The sequence below is a fragment of the Danio aesculapii genome, chromosome 19, assembly GCF_903798145.1.
Source record: "Danio aesculapii chromosome 19, fDanAes4.1, whole genome shotgun sequence".
NCBI lineage: Eukaryota > Metazoa > Chordata > Actinopteri > Cypriniformes > Danionidae > Danio > Danio aesculapii.
The window spans coordinates 32,191,217-32,207,179 of record NC_079453.1 but is presented as its reverse complement, the minus strand read 5'-3'; the positions used below and the strand labels follow the sequence as shown (position 1 = coordinate 32,207,179).

Genomic DNA, 15,963 nt, shown 5'->3' with positions numbered 1-15,963 from the left:
TTACGTGTACATGAGCACTTTAATGTGTGTATGCAAGCACGAGTAGCTGAGGCAAGTACAGTACATATTATGGATTTTTTTTAACATTGTTTTTAACAAATATTATTGAATATTTAAGCTAATAAACAATAATATTCAAATATTCATTTATTTTTTGAATTTGTTTTAAAAAGAATGGCACTGTTTTTAATCAAAAGTGATTTTTGACAACATTTCATAATATGTTTATTAAGCTATATTCATAAGAATAAGCATATGCATAAAGCATTTACACAGTGCAGTAGGCATGGGCCAGGATAAGATTCTGACAGTATGAAAATCTTGGATAAAAAATCATGGTTTGACAATATTGTGATTACTGGTCTAAAATATGTTCATTTAAAATGTCTGCGTAAAAAAAAAACAACCCTTTTCCCCTTTGAACACAATATGTTTTAATTTTGAGAAACATTTAAAGTATTTTGGAGCAGTAAACATGTCAGGCTAAATAATTCAAATGAATTATTCACTTCTGCTGACTTTATTTGTTTCAAAAACACTGATTTCTTTGCCATTTAAAATAGCATCTTTGGATATCTTTTCTGCTCTTGTCAAAAAAATCTTTAAAAAAAAACATAAATAAAAAAAAATCTCACATACCCACATACCATAGAAACGGTATAGCAGAAAATGTTGTCGGTTTTAAAACCTTGACTTTTCCAAACCGCGGTATACCTTTAAAACGGTGATCATCCCATGCCTAGTGCAGTTATCAAAACGTTTTTTCGGACAAGAAAGTGACATTTAAAAAAAATTTATAAAAGTTTTTTTTTATTATTTAAATAATTGTTGCAAATCAATTATTTAACTCTTCATGCATACTCATAGTTTACGCACAACATGTTTATCATTTTCACTGCACTTTTTTTCGTTCCATTGACTTCCATTCACTACGCATGCCAAATTGCGAATGCGGCAGATTAGAAATGAAACCCCATCCCACAAGTTTAGCATATTATTGCAAAGTTCAAGCTTGATGAACTCCGACGTACGAAATCAAATCATGTGATTGCATCAGACAGGACCTTACCTCTCTGTGCATAAATTGAAAATATAGCTTTATCCATAGCAATGTTTCCTTCCACCTATTTCATGTGCATTTTGGATATGGGCATAAGAAATAAGTTGATACGACAATATTCGCATACATTTTAAAAATGCGCATAATTGAGTAGGATAAACTTATTCGATAAAAACAAATGCGCATAAACTATGATGGAAACACTTTTACCGCACAAATTCCAGTATGCGCAATAGGAAAGTCATGTGATTATGTTATAAGAGATCATGTACTGATAAAAATGTGTGTGAATGGAAAAACCAGCAGGCTGAGCACATAGTAAAACATCTGAAATGTTGTTTTGGTCATTCTAAAATGCCATAATCATTTTAGTATCAGTGTTATTATATTATAACATTATCTAACAAGTCCCACGCCTTTAAACGCCACCACACGTTCATTGCGTGTCAGCATTGTCTTCTGAGTTGTAATTGATTTATTAAATATAGAAAAGATTCACGCAGCTTCTCCTACCGCAGCAAATGACGTTTTTACTTTTAAAATTTGGCGCCAGTTAATCAGGATGTGACGATTTTGTTCTCTTTGACTCATTAGATGGAAACGGTGCTTTATTTGCATGTCTTTTATGCGATATTCCAGTTTGTGCATAAACTTGGACTCTAGCGTGACCACGCCTTTTCTGTTTCCACTGCATGCTCCACAGCTCCACCTAATGCATATTTATATAGGATTGACTGCATATATGACCAACAAACTCCATCTTTGGCTTACATTTAGCAAAATTTAAATAATGGTATTTATTTAGTATTCAGATCAAATACTCAACTATTCGACTATCCATCATTGATTCACTCCATTTACCATCAGCGAAGTAAAATTTAGCTGGATTCAAATAGTGTTTTTATTATTCAAATAATAATTGCAGATCGATTATTCAGCTAATCATGCTCACGCCTTGTTTAGGCACGACGATTATAATTCTTATGAAAGTAATTCCAGGCTTGCACTTCAAATACAGTAAACCTCTTTCCACCACACGCTCCATAGCGCCACCTAATGTATATAGTTATAATCGTGAGTTTTAGTTTGCTTATTTAGTATTCATCATGAATACACTACAATTAAATTGACAATTAGCGATATTTGAATAGCATTTTATTTAACGTTGGAAAGTAAATTGCACATTTACAATGGCTGGAGTGAGCAGAGACTGATCATTGCTGAGAGCTATACTGTGGTCTGAATAACAGAGGCGAGGAGGGAGGATCCCATACACACACACACACACACATATGCACGCACACACACATACAGCAGAGAGCGGGACATCTCTGTCCCTGCTGCGGCAGCTGGAGCACTGAACGGGAATATACAGGCTTCTGGAGCAGAGATTGGGGGAAACTAGGGTCCCTATGTGGCTCTCCGGTGGCTTTGTGGAGTCTAGCTGGTGGGATTTGAGATCTTAAGCATGGGGAACTCGAACAGCAAGAAGAAAAGCCAGGCCAACCTGAGCAGCAGTCTCCGCACAGGCAGAGTAAAGTCCATCTGGCACTTTAGACATGTGGAGAAATTCAAAACAGGTAGGAAGAGATGGCAATTGCTGCATTTTGTGCTTGTTTGGTGTTGGCCGGTTTAGATAGTTGAAAGTTAAGGGAATCAGTTGTCTGGGTGGTGCTTGGCTATTTCGATTTTGTTTGAAAAGTGTGCTTATTTCAGTATTTGATGAAAAGATGAAGATGAAAAGTGTGTTCTTTGTTCTTAACCAAAAATAATGACTGTCATACATTCTTTATACTTATTTTTGATGCAGTGTAAAAATTGCTTATATATCAAAAAATTTGACAGACATGACTAATAAATGCTAGTGCAAATACCAAATAATAAATACTATATTTTAAACTACTAATTGTGTATTTAAAGTAATGGTTAAATTAAAATCATTCAATAAAAGAAAATATAAAAAATTAAATTAAATATTTAACAAATTAATTAAATGAAAGGTAAATTAATAAAATAAAATGTAATACATATTTTAATTATTAGTTGTATTATTAATAATAAAAAAAACAATTATAAAATTAAAAATATATTAATATAACAATCATATAACAATTAAAATAAAAAATATATAATATAATTAAAATTTAAAATAAATAAAAACTAATAAAAAAATTACAATTCTAAAATATAAATAAACAAAATAAATTAATATAACAGTTAGAATAAAAATATATAATATAACAATTAAATACTAATAAAAACTAATAAAAATAACAATTATAAAATGTACTAATTAAAAATAAATTAATATAACAATTAAAATAAAAAATATATAATATAGCAACTAAATACTAATAAAAACAAATAAAGTATAACAATTATAAAATATATTTTTTTAATGAATTAATATTACAATTAATTTAATACGGGACTAAGCCGAAAAGAAAATGAATGAAAGAATGAATATTAATAATAATTTAAAAACAAAACTATACCTGCATCACATTTAGAAAAAAAAAACATTTCATGTCAAACTGCAGCACAGTGTGGCAAAACCTATGAAAGGTAATGCGAAATAAACAAATCACATGTTAATTTCTAACCCGTCCATCAATGGTTGCATCATCATACTTTTTAGGAGCTTTATTGGTGTGGGAATCCTGGGAGAGGTTGTGCTTTTATCAGTCTGGGAGGGAAAGGGATCCAGGTGTCTCTTCCTGTGCTCCAGTGTGTCGTTTCAATGGCTGGGAGGTTTGGGAGTTTTACTGAAATGGAAAATGCTGTAAAGCTGTCAGAAGTCCATCATTTATAGCTTGTTTTCCTCAAATTCCCTGCAATCACAGCTCTATTATTAAGACTTTCTGTAGTGTGCAACCTTTCATTTTCAGGCTTTGACCAAAGGTTTCATAGTAAAGTGCATCAGCATCAGCACGGGTCTGTGACTTTGAGTGTTTGTGGGCAGACAGTCCGTTCTCTGTCACTGAAAATCACAGGGGAATGACATGGAAATGAGACACCGGACAGAAAATGAAATCAAAGTGCATGTCAAGAGGGGTTGCCGTTTACAGAGATGAGCAAGTCTTCGGTCAAAAGCCTCCCTTTCATCTTTGTCTCAGTTCTATCTTATAGAAAACAAGATGCCTGTCTTTAAGTAGTACAATATTTTACCAATCTAACTTGCTTTATAAGGCTCCTCACATTTGCAGTGCAAAAACTGCTACATCAAAATATCTCCGTAGAGAAAATGGAATGAGGAAATTAGCCTATTAGCACTAATGTCATTTGTGGTTGCAGGAAGCATTATGTTCAAATGCTAAGATGACTCTTTCTCAGCATGCTATGAAAAAAAGACTTCAGAATGCTTCATAATCATGGCATTTGCTGTAAATAATAATAAAAAAGATTTGATGGCAAATGCTTTACTTTTTGATGTTGTAAAGGAATAACAAAGACAAAATGATAATGCAGATCCTGGCAATAAAGCAATCAATTGATGAGACAAATTTTAAACCATGTTCTTAAACTGGTAAGTGATTGAAATTATTCAGTTCTAAATATTCTAAAAATCCTGCTTGAAGTTAAACCTAAAAGTTAACAAACAAAGGCTTTATTTTTTAATGGTTTAATTAAAGTTGCATTTAATTTATGAGCTCCTAACTTGCTGCGTGTTTATAAATTTTAATGTAGAAATTAGGTATTGAGTAGGATTAGGGATGTAGAATAAGATCATGCAGTAAGTACTAGTAAACTGCCAATATCTTAACAATAGGCAGGCAACGAGCCACTATAGATAATAGTAAGAATTGGTCCTAAATGGTACCAAAGTGTTACCGATTTTTGCATTGAAAATATTCAAAATAAAAAAGTCTGTCATTATTTACTCATCAAATGGCCACAGGCAACACCATGTGTTTAGAGTGTTTGGTGAAAAACAAACCTACATTTTTATTTTTATTTTTGACTTGTCATTGTGTGTTCATTAAACTGAACCCATGACACAGTTCACTCTGACTCACCCAGAAACATAAAACATGCACACTAAGCTTGGGCGGTATCCAAATTTTGATACCGTCAAACCTCCTCCCTATTTTACCTCGGTATACGGTATTACCGTGCATAATTAAAAAAAAATGCCCGATCCCGTTCAAATTACACCAGAGTTACCGACCACTTCAGCGCTTTAAATCTGAAATTTATTCCCACACCGCAAGAAATCTGGTCAGGTCCCGCGGTATAGCAGCGGGAATGCAGACCTCTAGTTCGTATTTACCACGTCTCCCTTCTCGTTTGGTCGAAACCCATAATATTGCCAAACTGAAGAGGTTGTGTTCTTTTTCGAGACCAGGTCACTTGGTGCACGACTCGCCATTTTACCTCACCTCTCTCTCTCTCTCCTCCACACTGTCCCGTGATGGCAATCATGCATACACATTTTTAGGCATGTTTTTTTTTTTTTTTCTATTCTGGTATGAAAAAACAAAGTTATACAATATTCACACTTAATAATAAAGGTTCCCAGGGTATGTTTTTGCAATGATACCAAAGAAGAAGGATTCTTGATTACCCCCAAGACCCTTCCAGTAAACAGTTCTTTAAGAAACTATTTCTGTGATCTTAAACTAACCATTAATCCTAATAAAGAACATTTCATTCTTGATTGAACTACCCCCTTAGTTTATCAATTGTTTTAATGCTCTGCCATATTAAATGACAATGGAATATATATATATATATATATATATATATATATATATATATATATATATATATATATATATATATATATATATACACACACACTCCACTTTGAAGTATCTTCAAAATAGCATTGATGCCATAGAATATCTATATATAAAAAAAAAAACGTTAACAAAATAATTAGCAAAAACTTAACAATCTAAAATCCTTTTGTGGAATGAAAAGGTTCCATAGCTTGTTCATGGAATGATCAATGCCAGTAATCATTGATTTTGAGAACCTTTATTTTCAAGAGTGTTGCTTTATTCATTGATCAAGCTGTATGTTCAGAAGTGTTGAATCTGAATGCATTCCAGCATACCAGTCTCTCTCCTCACGTGTGACTGAGCTGAATGACAACAGAGAGCTCGACGGTGCTGTGTCCATGTGTCCACTGCCTGAAATATTTAGAGGGAAATAAGTGTTCTTGTAGCTAACCTCATGTGCAGCAAACTGTTCAACCGATGGGTACAAGAAGACGCTCAAGGCCCTCCTGCATTAGTGATAGTAGAGATTGATAGATGGACATTGGATTATGGAGAATGAGTTCTCATCCCGTCAGTGCAGGAATCACTGTGGAAGCAGGTCTCATGGTGAGAAATCCAATCTGTTAGATCTCTCTCTCAATGTGGTCACGTGTGTGATGATTAACACTGGACATAACTCTGACAGATCGCTCATCCTGACGGTGAACCAGGCTACAGTTCAAGTGGGAATGGGGGAGGGTCAGCAAGAATCCAATATAGACCTAAAGGCTATAGACCTGTCTTGTGAAATACACTTGCCAGTGCTGCTGTACAGAAGGAGATGTGTTTTTCCAACGCAATCTCACAGTAATTCGTAACTTTTTGATTTAGTGGCTAATTCGTGTGAATTCGTACAATCTAATTCATACAATTTAGTACGATTTGCTCATCACCCAATGACGGTTGGGTTTAGGGGTGGGGTTGGATGCCACGCCTCTTTTTTAAAATCGTACATTTTCGTATGACTGAACTCTAGCTACTAATCGGACAAAACGTAAAATACTTATGTTTTCTCGTGAGATCGGGCTGTTTTTTCAGGTAATTCTGTAAAAATTCTGATTAATATGGTATACAAAATTGTGTATCTGTTCAGTTTGTTCCACTGTCGATTTGTAACTGCATCATTAGCTGTTTCCATTAGCTGTTTCCATTTGAAGATGTGAATTACTGTTGATTTATAAGCAAAACTGGAATATCGATAAAACATTAATGAATAAATCCAATCCAATGAGTCTAAAAGAACTAAATAGTCTTTTCCTGATAAACCTGCGCCAAATATCAGTAAGAAAAATAGAATTTACTGCATGAGGAGAAGCCAACTGTAGAACGTTTTTCTTATATAAGAAAATACTTGCGCCTCAGAAGATTAAGACAAAGTGCAATGAATGCACAGTGGCTTATGGAGGCATGAGATGCTCTTTGGGAGCACCACTGCTCAAGACTGTTGTGAAGGTAATGATAACGAACCACATCAATGATGGACTTTGGCTAAGGCATTTAAAAATGACCAAATGCACATGCTGGAATTTATTGGCTAAATGTGTTTCCATCGTAGTTTATGTGCATTTTCTCTCATCGAACAAAAAGTTTGTCCTACCCATACGTTTTTTTTTAATGTGTATATCCAACATGCACATTAAAATAGGTGGGTGGAAACATTGCTATTGTATCATACTAAAACCAATATACAAAGGGACATTTCAGAACATTCTGTAAAGCAGGGGTGCCCAAACTTTTTCGTATGAAGGGCCAAAAACCAAATATGATTGATAGCTGTGGGCTGAAGATAAATATACCAGACTGCTTTACATTAAAAGTTGCCATGGGTAATTTCCTAATTTCTATGTCAATATTAAAAATGAATTAAAAACATTACTTTGAATCATATTAACTAATGTAATATAACTTTAATTATAAATTGTTGCCATAAAAACAAAAACAATCACATTTTTAACACAGTGGAGTTCAATGCTGAATACTCTCGTCATATGTACATTTTAAACTAAATATGATTCATTTACACCATTTAAACTGAAACATTCAATTTCAGATTTTTGTAGCTTAACAATGAACAACAATCCCCAACAACTGGTGTGGGGATTGGTTGATTAGTCGGTCAGTCAGTCAGTTAGTTGACAGCGGCCTCTAATGGATTTAAGCGAGAAGAGCAGCCGCGAATGACACTCGCGAGAGAAATTTGAGATCTGAAAAAGCGTACACAGTGGCCTCAGGCGAATTTGCATAAACAAAAACTGCAAGAAACATACCTCCTTAGACATATTTGTAAGTATACAGAAATGTATACAGGGGTATGTATCCATAATAAGCCTGGGTTGAATCAATGTGGTGGTATGGTTTGACTGATTATGATTATGAAAATGGGTCATGGGTGTCTGAACAAACTAAAAACTGGATTTGATATCTGAAGAACAGAGATAAACTGTTCAAGCATACCTATTTTTCTCATCATAATCATGATTTTGCCCATTCTAGTTCAGTACAGTGTACAGTGCGTGTAAGGGATTCCTGTTTCATCTTCTTTAAGCTCTTTACAACTGATAAAAAATATACACCAAGCAAATATATTTCCAATATATTGCATAGTTTTTGATCTCCTTTGTGTTTTGTCACTAAATATGTCAAAACTTTTTGATTTGTGTCTTTAGATTTGGTCTTTATGGTATAGTCATGCGGTAGAAAGGAAATAAGGTTTAATTAATTAACATTTTCTTTTTGGATCTGAATCAATCAAAGTTACAAAGCAGAACCAGAATTCAGGATTTCGGAGCTATCCAAAACAATGCTCTTTCTGAGTAACAGTAGTAAATGTAAGAAGCGATTTGTTTTTGAAACTTTGTATTCATGTTTACTGATCACACTGTCCCTGACACATCATAAAACTGAACATTCTGAACAAGAACAACCACATGCTGACCTTAAGTAACCTCTAGAGAGGGAAGAAAGCATCTCTGGTCTGAACAGAACTACAGCTGAAGAAGAAAAGAGAGCGAGTGTGCTTTTGTTTTGAGGGAAATCCTCTTACTCAGGCAGTGTTGTTGGCCTGTTGAAACTCTGTGTGTGTGTGGTCCGAACTAAATGTTCATCAGCACCCAGTCTGGGAGTTTCCACACACAACCTGAGCTTTAATCTCATTCTAGCAGTCAAAACAAGTTTGTCAAACTCCTGTAATAACCTGCGATGCTTACACAATATGCAGGCCCGGTCATAAGATGTAGTGTGATCATGTGTGTGTCTTTCTCACTGCAAACTAATTTGCAAGCATGCTATCTTGAGTTTCAAGCAGTAAATACATACACAGAAGTTTGAATCGAAGCTTAAAGTGCACACACAAAGGTGTGAGCCATATCTGGATGGCATATCTGTTACACTGTAAGACAGTATTGTAAAAATAACTGCAATCTTTGATCCATTTCTCCAGGATATTGCAGAGATGTTTATTTGATATTTGTTGCCAAAAATGACTGCTTTTGTGATGGGATTTCTCAAAACGTATGGCATTATTTTCTTCAATTTCTGTATTTTTGTTTTGAAAATACACAGAAACTGGGTTAAACCATCAATAACACTTTAGCTTAAGTACATATTCTTACTACTAACTATAGTGGCTTATTACCTGCCTATTATTTAGATATTTGCTGTTTATTATTGCTTATGCACAATCTTATTCTACATACTGAATACCTGATTTCTACCTTAATAATTATTAATAAGCAGAAAATTAGGAGCTTATGGCCTGTTTCCACTGAGTGTTACAGGACGGTACAAGTCAGTACGGGTCACCTTTATTAGGCTTGCGTTTCCATTGCCAAAAGTGGACCAATTTGGTGGGTGGGGGTGTACGACAGAAAGTTTCAGTTGACGTCTTTCTCTCTCAAAAAATGTCAAATTAAAGCTGTAGGGGTCGTTCACATATCATATGAGAAGCACTTCTCACAAAACAATTGCTTTATACACATAAATACTTGTGTATAGATGTTCGTTTCTAGCCTTTCTATGAACATGATTTGATTAGAACTGCAGATCAATGACAGTGCGAAATAGCCTGTTACGTCTGAATATAGCCTATATAGCCCATATAGCCCAGTCAGTGCAAACCTCTCATCTGTATCTTTAATTTACCAGCACATGTAACCTCTGTTAAAAAGTAATTCCATCATTCTCTGTTCATAATAGTCCAAAAGGCAATGATAATAGTTTAACATGGCAGTTTGTTCATGTTTTAGGTTGCTGAAACAACCATTTGCTCCTTTGTTTTTTGCCTTTGCGCGGCGAGCACAAGCGAGAAAGTGAAACCGCTCTTGCTTTAGACAGCCTTGTAATCAACTACGGAGCACAGAGTAGTTCAGCTCTTCTTCTTGGCTTTGTGGATGTTCATCAAGATTGTGACAAGGTTTGTTTGAGCTCGGGTCAACCATAGCTCATTATTATATGTATGTATTATTAAGGTGTAATGTCTCAGTTGTGTATTAAAAATGGAGGCTTTTTTGTTTTCATTCTAGCTTGTTGCACGAGTGAGTGACGTATCTTTGTAAACCAATAGTGTTCAGTTGCGCATCTAGCTCCACCTTTTGGCACCCTTTTGTTGTGCTGGGTACCCTTCCGAAAGGGTACCCAAAAAGTGGTACGGTACGGTTTGCTTTTAGGTTCCTTTTGACAGTGCAAACAGCCATAAAAGCGTACCTAACAGAACCGTACCATAGCACTCAGTGGAAACGGGCCAACATTGAGGTAAAAGTCATAGTTCATGGTTTATAATTAGCCGAAATTGTACCTTAAAGTAAATCGTGACCCATTGCACTCCTGGAGGAGCTAGTAATGAAGATTAAGTCTCTAGCATTGTTCTTCTCGTTTTCTTGAACCCACCCTCCCTCCCTCCCTCTATTTCCTTTCTTCCCATTAACAATCCTTATAACCCTCTCTTCGCTCCTAGGTTGAATCAGGGGTCATATACAGAGGAATAACAGAGACGGTACCCCCACTCTGAGCCTCTGGGCATCATCATAGGATGCCCGATCAACCTACCTGTTTACCGTTTATTCTCTTACTTCCCTTTCCTCTTCATCCCACCATTCCCTTACCATCTCTTTTATCCCTACAACAAAGTATAGCTTAAAGTGTGCTGTGGTCCATGGTGAATTACATTTGAAATAAATTTTTTTCACCAGTACTTAAAATGAGTTGTAACCAGTTCTTCTCTGCTCGCTTCCATGTTGTTTGTGTCTCAGATTTGGTCCCAGACAGGCTGGTTGGAGTATTTCAGAAACGTCTAATTTGCACATTGTTTATGTAAACACTGTTACTGTATAGCCATGAGAAATACTCACTAACCATCATCAGAGTCAAATGCACGGTGAGATGGCATTAATGCATGCTGGGTAATGGGGCATGAAATTGATTATCACTCTGAGTGAATTATTAAGATCTGCAGCTGATGGTTCCAATGCAGATATATCAGCGCACATTGTAATTGCTTTTCCTTAAAGAAGACAGTTCTCACAGGCCTTGTCAAAGCAAACTAATACAAACCACATCAAGTGTTGCTTGACCTTGTTTCCCACGTATGCAGCATCTCTTTGTTACATTCGGATAAGATAACACAAAATATAACAAAACAATAAGGATTTCCAGAATAGCAGCCATTTTTTCATGCCACAATAAATACAATGAGATACATTACTTTTAACGGCTTTATAGTTTTGAAATGATTTGTTTTCTTCACGTCTAAATAGTTAGATCATGATTGCTTATGTTTTTCTCCCTTCTTGGGAGTAGCGGTCATTCAAAAGATTTTTGATTCAGTCGTGTTTTCTAGGGATGTAAAGATTCACCTGACTCACGATGCGATACGATTCACGATACTAATCTCACGATTCATGATTTGTGAAGTTTTTAACAAAATGATTTGAGACAAATTTAAGGTGAAGAGCACTTTCATTTTTTCTTAAATGCTGCACAATTTTTTTTACAAAATAAAATCTTTTTTGCAATAATTAAATTGGAATTTTAAAACAAAATCCAAATTAAAAAAAGTAAATAACACAAATTAATGAAGACTCTTTAAAATAAACAAACTAAAACTGTGACTGTGCTGGGATTTTACATTTTTAAAAAGAAATATCAGAATATCTATGTTTTCTGGCATAAGCTGAGATCTTTGCACATTTACAATGTCCCCTGCTGATGGAAAAACTCTTTCACTGAGGACTGAGATGGCTGGTGTGGAGAGGAAAGCCTTTCCTAAACTAAAGCAGTGTGTACAGAGGTGGTCAGTTGGCCCTCTGCTCCAATGGGCTGGCCACTGGCATAAAATACTGATTATAATACATAATATATGATATAATAAACAAATTATTAAAAGATGCATAAACAAAACTGAAAAAGAGAGGGTAAAAAACGGAACTCTTAATACCTGGTTCTGTAACAGCACAGCTTTCTTTTTCAGTCTGAAAAACATCTTCACTCTTTCGCTATGAAAACACTGATGCGCCGGGTGATCTCCGTAGCACTAGTCAGAGCAACCGAAGCTGCCAATCCTCCGCTCCGCATGGTTTGGCCTATTAATAGCTTTTTTCTTATAGACGTCTTTGACGGTAGTTTTTCACTGTGCTTCATCATATTCGTTGTTCTGCTAGTGGAAGTAAACGTCTTTTTGGAGTATTTACTTCACCACTGTCATTTTATTCTGCTGCCCCACCTCTTTCTCGCCGCTGATGTGCAGGGAAAGTGAGTTTGCGCCTGTATACACAGCGCCCTCTCTGTACAAAACATGTATCATGATTCATTGAACATTTCTACCGCTTTAAATCTTCACATATTTCAATCAATTTTCAACCGGCTTATGGGGAATCGTTACATCCCTAATATTTTTCTGGGTTACCCATTTAATCACTGTGAAAAAGATGTATTGATGTATTATTGTTTATTTCTTTTAATAATTCAATATAATAAGTTAGTTTTAATGAGGTCCATTATGATGTTTTTACATTGTTTTGGGTTTAAATATATTTTCTCTTTTATTAATTAAAAAAAACATTTATTTTTGCTGTTTTTTTTTTGTTATAATGAAAGCAAAGTAGGTGAGAGAGAGTCAAGGAGATCAGCGCTGACTTTTTTTTTCCTCATTTTTTTTATAGCAATAATATTTTAAAGCACAAGTGACTGTTTGGAATATGCCACTGTATTCCACTGTGCTGCATTTCTGTGTAAAAATATACAAGATAGACGTCTCTGACTGTGAGCATTGTGCTTTAACATCTCCTGCATGAGACAACATCCCCAAGTTGTGATGCTCAAGTTATGCTTAACTTCAAGCTATGCTTAAAGTGCCTCAAGACAGTTTTTTCCATCTCACTGCCCTGTGTCTCATATTTTTACATTTGTATGAATGGCCCTTATAGTCATCCTGCTGTGCAACTTTAGGCCTTTTTTGCTCATTATGTTCAGCAAGACTGACCTGAACATGAAGTTAGTACAGCTGTGTCTCTATATATCAACAAAAAAGAGATATGTTTAATGAATTTATATGCAAACTTTTCACCAGTTTTCAGACAAAAGATGACCACAAGCTGAAATCTTCCGAGATTCTATACAGTATTTAATAAATCCATAGCAACAGGCTGTGGTGGGCAAGATATTTCATTTTTCATTATCCCACGAGCGACACTCGGGCTAATCCCTTTGAATCGTGTGACTAGCAACACATCCTTCCTGCTTTGAAGTTTCTGTTAAAAGTGCTTCAATCAAGCCCAGTGCCACAGAGAGTCACAGAACAGCAGGATAATCTGTCAGTGGAGGGACATTCTTTCCTACCCAGAATAGAAATCGGTACCATTTTTAATGTTTATTTTAATAGGATTCTTGAGCATACTCCAATTAATCCTTCCAACGGCAGTGACCCCGGGACTGGATTTGTTCTCAGACTGAACTGGAGAGGGTTTTCCTTTCATTCTTTTTTTTCTTTTTTGGGAGGTGCAAAGGAAAAAAAAACTTGCCAAACATCTCAAGAAGCCCTGCCAGTGTCAACCAGTTTCTTGAAGTGTTTTGACTGCGGTTTTGTTTTTATTTCTCACATCTAGCAGGTAGCAGTCTAATATAGAGCCATTGTGTCTGAATGTAATGGGGCTTGGTGCAGCCATTTCCTCCATTACAAACAAATTGATTTAGCATATTAGAGGCAAGGAGACAACACCAAAGCCTTGTTGTACACTTTTCAGATAACAAATAATACAAAATCAAGGGAGCTGGGGTATAATTATGAAATTAAATTATTATTTCAGCCCTATAAAATGGACAGTTCATTCTGTCATCATCTCTCACATTCATGTTGTTTCAAACATCTGATGCTCTTTGTTTTTTTAAACCAGGAATATATTTTAAAGATTCTTTTTGTCCATTTTATGAAATGCAGCGGTGTCCTGAAAAACACTGGACCTTATTACCCCTTATAAAAGGGATTGTTCACCCAAAAATGAAAATGTACTCACTATTTACACACACTCAAGTGGATTCTAACCTTTATAGGTTTCTTTATTCAGTTGAACACAAAATATTATGTCTTGAAGAAGGAGAAGAAGTTGGTCTTGAAGGAGTAGGAAAAACTAATCTGATGGAAGTCAGTGGTTACTAGGGCTGTCACGATATCCATATTTTGCTGGGCGGTATATTGCACTCAAGTGACTTGCGATAAACAATATTATTGCCACTTTATGACTTATATCACTATTTAATAATGTTTAAAACATAATAATGTAATAATTCAGGTACACTGTTTCAACGAACATTTTATTTATAAGTCAAAAGTAGACTTTTAAAGCATAGACTTTTTACATTTTTGGTGGTTTTTCGAGCGTGTTTAACGATTACATCTCTTTAACCCAAGGGTGCCCAAACCTTTTCTTATGAAGGCCAAAAACCAGTCTTGACTAAGGGTGATGGGCCAAAAGGTAAATATACCAAACTTTACTACATTAAAGTTGCCATAGGTCATTTAAAAAAAAAACATTGCTTTATATTAACTAATGCAGAGTATATTTTTACATTTTAGAATGAACTTATTAAAGTAAAAAACAATGCCATTTATAACAGAATGGCGTTACACTAGGCAAGTTGCACCTGTTTTTTTGCCTTGATTTGCTTGCCAATGTGTTCTGCATTGTCCTCTATCCACTGAGTGACTATTTATATTTAATATATATATAAAATTCGATTAATTTACATTGTTTAAACGTATTTTCAGTTAGCTTTTTTGTAGCTCATCAATAAAACAAACAGAAAGCGTTCTGTTAAAATTAGAAATTACGATCTTTGTTAAAAGCATTCACCCCAACCCTCCACATCATTCTCACTCTCTTCTCATATGGGATGGTGGGCCAAATCAAAGGTTGCCAAGGGCCAACTTTGGCCCACAGGCCCTAGTTTGGACATCTCTGATTTAACCCTTTAACCCTCACACTGACTCCTGCTGTAATTGTATTTAAAATTGATGAATTGCATGAGTAATGCTCGTCTGCCAAGTTTGTCAAGATGTTCCTGAGTTCCTAGCTGATATTAACATGTTTTTAGTGATCAGATAACAAGTGGTTTACCTAGACATAACCATTTTCACCTAATATTAACATGTTCAAATGCATTTCTTGTGTATAACTGCTAAGATTTCTCTCTTATTTGTTTTGCCCATAACACACTGTGATGCACGCAAAGAATGAACTAACCCTGTAGTTATATGTGTTTTATGAGTGATCAGGAAAGCAAGCAAATTAAAAAGAAGAGGACATGAACTCCAGTTTTGATCAAATATTTCTGTTTCGGTACAATCCTGTAAAGTATGAATATCTTGTTTTGGTGTGCTTTCACAACTGTCTGTAGGCAGAGAAAATGTGGTCTTTCTTTGAGTGTATTTGGCTACATGACCATCTACACTCAACAATAAATATGTTTTTGATCAAGCACTGGTGACAAGTGAAATAAGCTCATCAGTCCTTGTTTAGTGTGCTCAGCTCCCCCACAAAAAAACACCAGTTTAAATCCTGCTCAGAGTGGGTTTAGTGAATTGGTGCCATGACCTGCATGGAGTGAGGTTTAGTGAGAAGAGCCCAGCTTTCAGAGATCTTTAAGTAAGTC

At 35.2% G+C, this 15,963-nt stretch overlaps 1 protein-coding gene across 5 annotated transcripts in view; it reads left to right on the top strand.

The window, feature by feature from the left end:
* LOC130247086 (uncharacterized protein KIAA1522 homolog) overlaps window positions 1–15,963 on the top strand; it is a 64,865-nt gene that overhangs the window by 22,189 nt on the left and 26,713 nt on the right. Inside the window, exon 1 of one of the 5 annotated variants that reach the window (XM_056480273.1) lies at window positions 2,348–2,640. The exons of the other annotated variants lie outside the window; for them this stretch is intronic. Coding sequence (XP_056336248.1) covers window positions 2,529–2,640 — 112 coding nt within the window. The 5' untranslated portion in view covers window positions 2,348–2,528. Of the gene's footprint in view, window positions 1–2,347; window positions 2,641–15,963 lie in introns of those variants that run through there. 5 annotated transcript variants of the gene reach the window in all.